At 35.4% G+C, this 7,676-nt stretch overlaps 1 protein-coding gene across 1 annotated transcript; it reads left to right on the top strand.

Moving 5' to 3' along the window:
* The first annotated feature begins 1,255 nt into the window (after window positions 1-1,255).
* Window positions 1,256-6,030, top strand: LOC141337981 (SLAM family member 5-like). Its single transcript, XM_073843555.1, has 6 exons — window positions 1,256-1,304; window positions 1,787-2,110; window positions 2,230-2,540; window positions 2,587-2,716; window positions 3,221-3,297; window positions 5,977-6,030. The coding sequence occupies exons 1-6, from the start codon at window positions 1,256-1,258 to the stop codon at window positions 6,028-6,030; spliced, it is 945 nt and encodes a 314-aa protein (XP_073699656.1).
* The last annotated feature ends 1,646 nt before the right edge of the window (window positions 6,031-7,676 follow it).

The following is a 7,676-nucleotide window of genomic DNA, read 5'->3' as shown; positions in this document are numbered from 1 at the left end:
ACACACAATTATCACATTTAATTCGATTTCATTGCACATTATGAATTGGAAAAATGCATAAAATTTTCGCAGCTGTTCCTTAAAAACCCACCAGATGGCGCCATTTCTCAGGTAAATCAATATTAACACTGAGAACCAAATTGGAAGGTCCAACTGAAATATCAGTCAAAGACATCAGTAAAAGTATCAACATACAAATATACCCATGCAACTTAAGACTGGTTTAAGTAGCTTAAGTAGCACGAGTATATTTGTAGCAATAGTCAGAAATACATTGTATGTGTCAAAATTATAGATTTTGTGCCAAAAATCATTAGGTTATTAGAATAAATTCTTTTGGACAATTTTTAAGGTGATTTTCCCAATATTTCTTGCAGCCTCAGATTCCAGATATTCCAATAGGTGTATCTCAACCAAATATTGTCCTATCCTAACAAACCATGCATCAATGGTAAGCTTATTTATTTAGCGGCATGTGATGTCTAAATACCAATTAAAAACTAAAATAAAATTGGCCCTTATGATTGGTTGTGTGGACCATGGTGACCAAAATGCATAAGGAGAGCTGTTGACAAAGTTGAGACAAACTGAGTACAACCTTTAGAATGTGAAAATGTTTTTTTTTTTTTTTTTTTTTGGTATTATTAATAAATACATATTTATCTAAATGTTAAGTATGACTGTTGTGTGGCTATTGCTTTTCTCTCTCTGTCAAACCCAGTTTCTTATCATGGGTTAGTGTTTTCATAGATTAAAGCATTTTTTAAAGCTGCTCAAAACAGCAGGACAGGAACAAGCCCTTTATCTACAATCTAAACACATGCAGTGAATACCCACAAACATACACGACTTGTTTGTCCACCCAGCAGATCAAACCACGTTTCTGAACCCCCACCGCAGCAGGTTTCAGTTTGACTTTCATATACCTTAAGCAAACTGACATTGCGAGAAGCACAATTTCAACTTCGTACTTTTTCCATAAACTAAAATTGAGAACTGAATATATGCAGATAACCATTTTAAAATCACTAGAGGTAGACTGTATGCATGTAGCTTACATCTAATATTCACATTCGAATGAGAAAAGAAGTACATGTTAATAAACAGTAAATAAAACAGTCTTAATAAGACATACGTACATAGCTAAATATAACATGCGTACAGAGGAAGTGTGTGTTAAGAGGGTCAAACTTTGTTGGGGGAGGATTCACTCACAAGATTCACAGTTCTGCTGTGCATCAGTGAACAGCTAAAAATGTTTCATGTGTTAGTTTTTTTCTGTTTATGCTGCTGGCATCTGATTGGTGAGTTATAAATATATTTGTGTCATTTATTGTGTCCATTTCAGAGTAATAAGCTGCTATTGACCTTTTCAAATTCGATTTTGTTTTCCATCTACTGTGTTAAAAAATCTCTCGTTGTTTAGGAAATCGAAATTCCAATGATTATTAAAGCAAATCCTCCCCATATTTTTTAAAAAAAGTAACTGTAATAATTGTAATAGTGTTCAACAACTAAAATAAAACTTTGGGACCAAAATATTGAGCATATTTAAACATGTACTTTCAAGCTGTATTTAATTTATCATGTAACTTCACACATTTATTTTGCTGTACAGAAGAGCCTTAACAAAACAAAAAACATTAAAGATCACTCATCTGTAAATATGGCACGTTTCAATTTGTGTTGTGTCCCTGCTGCTGTTATTCAATTCACATTTAAATGTTACAAACTGATTTCGGGCTTTGTAAACCAAGATTTAACAAATCTATGTTCATGTTTTCAGGTGTGTTTGGTGCTGAGACTAATGAAACACTGCCAGTGTTGGAGGGAGATTCTGTTACTCTACACACTGATGTTACAGAAATACAAGATGATGATGAAATATTATGGAATTTTGGAGCTAGAAACTCTCTGATAGCTCAAATAAATAAAGTCTCTGGAACGTTCTTCACATGTAATGATGGGAGATTCAGAGACAGACTGAAGCTGGACAATCAAACTGGATCTCTAACCATCACGAACATCACAACTGAACATGCAGGACTCTATAAAGTAAAGATAATTGCAGCTGAACTGTCCTCAAAAACATTCAGAGTTTCTGTCTATGGTGGGAGATCATCTGTCCTATATTTCAAATATTTTCTTTTATTAATTATTTACATACTGAACCAAAAATATTTTTGATTAGATGTATCTATATTTCTGCTTATTCTCTCATGTTTTCAGCTCATCTGTCTGTTCCTGTCATCAGCAGTAACTCTTCACAATGTTCATCATCATCTTCATCACAGCAGAATTGTTCATTGGTGTGTTCAGTTGTGAATGTTAGTCGTGTGACTCTCTCCTGGTACAAAGGAAACAGTTTATTGTCCAGCATCAGTGTGTCTGATCTCAGCATCAGTCTCTCTCTACCTCTGGAGGTGGAATATCAGGATAAAAACACCTACAGCTGTGTGCTCAACAATCCCATCAGCAACCAGACTCAACATCTGGACATCAGCAAACTCTGTCACACATGTTCAGGTATGACAGTTATGATATTCATGTACACATTTACTTACAATAATGTTTCTCTTAATCAACACAGGGTCTCCAGAAGGCTCTGTATCTCTGATAGTGCTGAGTTCTGCTGTTTCCGTCGGATCTCTGTTGATTGTAACTGTAATTGGGATCTTCTGGATATATAGGAAACAAAGAAAAACAGACCAAGAAGGCAAGTGTCACCTATTGCTTTTAACCAATAAATAATACTTTGGAAATATACCCTATCAGATTACATGTCCATATCTATATAATGAAACTGAACAGTGCTCTGCAGTAGTTTCACTCAGACACAAACACACACAAACAATTCTTCACTTCTCCATCAAAACACTAGAAATACAACACAGAAATGCAACTCTAGATTAATTTAACGGCAAAAGCTTTTCTCCAATTTGTGAAGATGTTGTAATTGTAAAGACGCAGCTGATGCTCAAAATAATATCTCTATGAACGATGGCTTGCTGAGCTTCAGTGCTGTTTAAAGTTCACCACGCAAAGAATACAGATTGCTTAAATATTCTGTCTGTGTTTGATTTGTACATTGTGTAAAGATTATATCTCTGAATTTAATGATAAACACACAACATTGTTGGTTCTCGTGAGGAAACAACCAATCAAACATATGTTGTAACGATACAGATTGAGTTTTGTTGTTTAAACGTGTATTTTATAGTTCACACAGTTGAGACTGCTGAAGAAGAGATCACTTATGCTGAGCCAACGTTTAACAAAAGAAACACACATAAATTGGTAAGATAATTTAGATTTTATCTCTTGGTATAATTTCCGCACATCAGATATGGATCTGTGTGTGTTGGTGTTTTGTCTGTATAATGACTTAATATATACATCACACTCACAACAGCACAATATCAGATATTTTAAAGGCCATACACTCTTAAAAATAAAGGTGGTTTGAACGGTTCTTCACAGTGGTGCCATAGAAGAACCATTTTTGGTTCCACAAAGAACCATCCAATCGAAGGTTCTTTAAAGGATAACTATTGCCAAAATGCAACCTGGGCTGTTTTTTTTTTTAGCATACGACAAACGAGCCGTTTTTGAGATTGACCGTGATTTCGTTTTGTGGTCAGTGGCCGGTGAATGGGAGTACTAGGGGCATACATTTGAGCGCATTAAAATCAATATTTTTACAACACTAAGAAGGCTCGACACACCATGAAACTTTGCTTGAAGTATCGTCTGGGTCTCTACACATGAACGCGAGCATTGAGAACATTGTTTGTGTACACAGAGTTTACTAAAAAGAAAGGTTTTGAACAACTCACTTACACTGTTTGAGTTTCCTCTCGCGGCCGTCTTGCCAGTCAAGAAGTGTTGATCTCCAAATGTGAGGATGGAGAGCTCCTAAAGCATATTTCCATATAAATGCACAGCTAATTCGTTAACCTTCTAGTTGTAAAAAGAGCCTCATATAAGCCTAATATTATGTCCTATGGAGTCCATTCATTTGCATTCGGAGATCGACACTTCTTGCCTGGCAAGATGGCTGTGAGCGGAAACTCAAACAGTGAAAGTGAGTTGTTCAAAACCTTTCTTTTTAGTTAACTCTGTGTACACAAACAATGTTCTCAATGCTCGAGTTCATGTGTAGAGACCCAGGCAATACTTTGAGCAAAGTTTCATGGTGTGTCGAGTCTTCTTAGTGTTGTAAAAATAGCAATTTTGATGCGCTCAAATTTATGCCCCTAGTATTCCCATTCACCGGCCATTGACCACAAAACTAAATAATGGTCAATCTCAAAAACGGCTTGTTTGACGTAATTATGCTTTTAGATATATGTTTGTCTCATTTACAGTAAAACAATCAAACAAACAAAAAACAGCCCAGGTTGCATTTTGGCAATAGTTTTCCTTTAAAGAACCATCTCTTCCTTAAGTTTTTATAAGAAGAACCTTCTTTCGCCACACAGAATCTTTTGTAAAACAGAAAGGTTCTTTAGATGTTAAGGGTTCTTTACAGAACCATTCAGACAAAAAAAAAGGTTCTTCTATGGCACCTTTTTAAGAGTGTAAGATCATTCAACACAAGCAACAATAACTCATATCCCATAATACTCAATACACTCAACTGCACCATAGTAACATATTTAAAGATTCTGTTTAAAGCACAATTGTTCATATTTCCAGCGCTCAACAATCACTGTTCAGATGTTTTTACAAAATGACTTTAGAGGCTTAAAACTTTATATATCCTTTTACAACAACATGGCCTCTGAAACTATACTGTAGGTATAATTAGTTAATAGTTGCATTTAAATGTTTTTCTGTTGTCAAAGCAGGAAGCCAACATAAAAATATTTGGCATTAAAATCTTACAGTGTACATGTTACTTTTTCACATCACATATTACATTTTAGCAAGTGGTATGAAGTGGAATACATTTTAAAGCAACTGAGTAACATTGAAAGAGTGCAGGATTTCTAAATTTAATCTAAAATGACTGAAGAAATCATTAAACAGTAGTTTGTAGAACAAGACTAGAAGACAATGCTCTACTAGATAACTACAGATAACTACTAGCCTTAAGGAATGCTAGCATGCTAAATACAATTTTTAATTTAGTATTATTAATGTTATGTTTAATGTTAATATTTAATATAATGATATCATTATAATTGTATCATGTATGTTATGACAAAATAAGAGATTTCTTGCCAGTAATGTCATTAAAGCTATTTCAGAACCAACACACAATTCTCATGTAGCCACCCACAAATAAACACAAGCCTCACTTTGATAGCCACACAAAAACTCAAACATAACAAGAAACTGATAAATCTCCAACAAATCTCTTACTCACTGTATAAAAGGTTTGCCAGTGTCTTTTTATATCACAATAATGCGTAACCGATGCTGCCTGTAATGTTATGATGTGCAATAGTCTACAGCCACGTGAGGCAGCTTAAATTCAAACTTTGAATGTTGCTTGTTGTTCACAAAACATCAGCCGTTTCGCGCGTTCCATGCTAAATTCAGCACCTTCCTGTTGTTTCACACCTGTCTATTAGACGGAAATGGCGCACAATGCCAGACATACAAATATCGTGGTAACATAAACAGTACCAGGTCTTTACCTTTACGTAACAAATGAATGAATATTCTGCTAATGCAATTCAGTGCATATGTCATCAGTATTTATTTATTGGTTGTGCTTTAATGGTGCATTCAATACAGAACCAAAGAACATCGAAGTAAAGCAACTGGAACTCCTGGATAGACGCATCTCTGAGCAGGCGCGGCAATAGTAAGCCGAGGGATGGCTGCTACATAGGCATTTACAATGTTTGATATCAAGCTGTTTCATATTTACATATGATTCGTCAATTCGTCTTCAGGATGAACTTGTCATTTTTTTAACATTTATATTTCAAATATTTTTTTTTATTATGCTTTTTTTTTTTACAGAAGGTTAAAGTGGAGGACCACATAGAGTATGGATCTATCACTACAAGCAGATGACCCAACATAAGGCCTTTCTGGGCACCAGATTCAACCAAGAGGAAATCACAATTCCACAATTTTCCTGAGAAATGTAGCTACTTTAAAATTGCTGCCGCGGGTTGTTTTTCATGTCAGCGAGTTGAAGCCACCGCGATGTTTTACCCCCCAAAACACCGGGGAACGTCCCACGACTCCCATCCAAACGCAATTGGTCTGATTTTGAGTTGCAGTTGGGCGGGGTATCTATGTAGAGAAAACCAAGCAACCCTGTCGAACAGGAACAATTTAACTGGTTTAAAGAGCTTGAAGAAGGATTAATTAAATGGTGTCCAAAGAACTGTTTTAAAAAAAAATCTCAATCATTGTTGCAAGTTCAAGTCTCAAAAATGTCCACTGCTTACATGTGTGTGCATTTGGATGGGATAAATGCAAAGCATATAGGCTACCATCCCTGTTGAAAAAAATCAGCATATGCTGGTTAGGTATGTTTTGGTGCTGGGATGCTGGTTTTAGCTGGTTTATGCTGGTCCTTGACCAGCAACATGACCAGCATTAACCAGCTAAGGACCAACATAAACCACCTAAAACCAGCATCCCAGCACTAAAGCCTACCCTATAGCATATGCTGATTTTTTTTTTTTTTTCAGCAGGGATACCACTTCACATTACTTCACTTCAAAAACTAGCATACCATATATGCAAATACAAACACAGATGCAAATACATTTAAAGTTGTGGTCTCATTATTATTCTGTTTACATCAGAATAAGGTTTGATCTGATCGGTGGATAAACAGCTTCTGCACGAGCATTTGCTGCTGGACGTTTGTGGTTAATGTATGTTCGCGAGTCTGTCTGAGGTGTGAAAATTGTCTCAGTAGCGTGGGGTTGAAGTGTATATTTTTGTCCCTTTCCTGCCCTCACAATGCTTACAGCTTTGACTTCTACACAAAAGTGTTTAAACTCATGAGTATTTCATTGGTGTTCTGGCAAACAAAAAAGTTATTCTATTACTGTAATATATAAAAAATACATTGATACCTCGAGTAAAAAAACGTTTCACGCTGTGGTGTGAATTTATATCTAGTAAATCCTGTTGAAAATCCTTGTCTGACATAAACAGAACGTTAGCCGCTACAAAGGCTGCTTCCAGTAGATTACCTTTATAGGCTACTGTCCAAGTCCGTCGTCATCAACAGGTAATGTCATGTGATCACTCCGTAGTAAAAGTGTTTCAGTAGCCCCTTAACCCAAACTGTACTGCCACAAGGAAATTGCATTTGTAACAGTTCCTACTACCTCTGCATCTATTATTTATCAAATATATTATTTGCTATTTATAAATGTATATATTTATCTAAATATTAATAAACAATGCCATGAGTAGCTGATAGGTTTACAGTTAAAAAAAAAAAACATTAAATCTTGAGCTTCTCTCAAGCTGTTTGAGTAATCTTAAATGAAAGCTATACCATGCAGTAGAACAAAGTGGAAAAGTTTATTTTTATTTTTATGTCATTTGTTGATTGTGGGAGGTGCTGGCTGAAGTATCCATATATCCTGTGACGCCATCTAGTGTAAAAACTAAGTAATACTTTACATGTAAAAACAATGATAGCTTTATGTTTGATTACAGTTTTTCTCAATTGCTAAAACACTATAACC

The sequence above is a fragment of the Garra rufa genome, chromosome 7, assembly GCF_049309525.1.
Source record: "Garra rufa chromosome 7, GarRuf1.0, whole genome shotgun sequence".
In the NCBI taxonomy this organism is placed as follows: Eukaryota; Metazoa; Chordata; class Actinopteri; order Cypriniformes; family Cyprinidae; genus Garra; species Garra rufa.
This window is presented reverse-complemented; position numbering and strand designations above follow the sequence as displayed.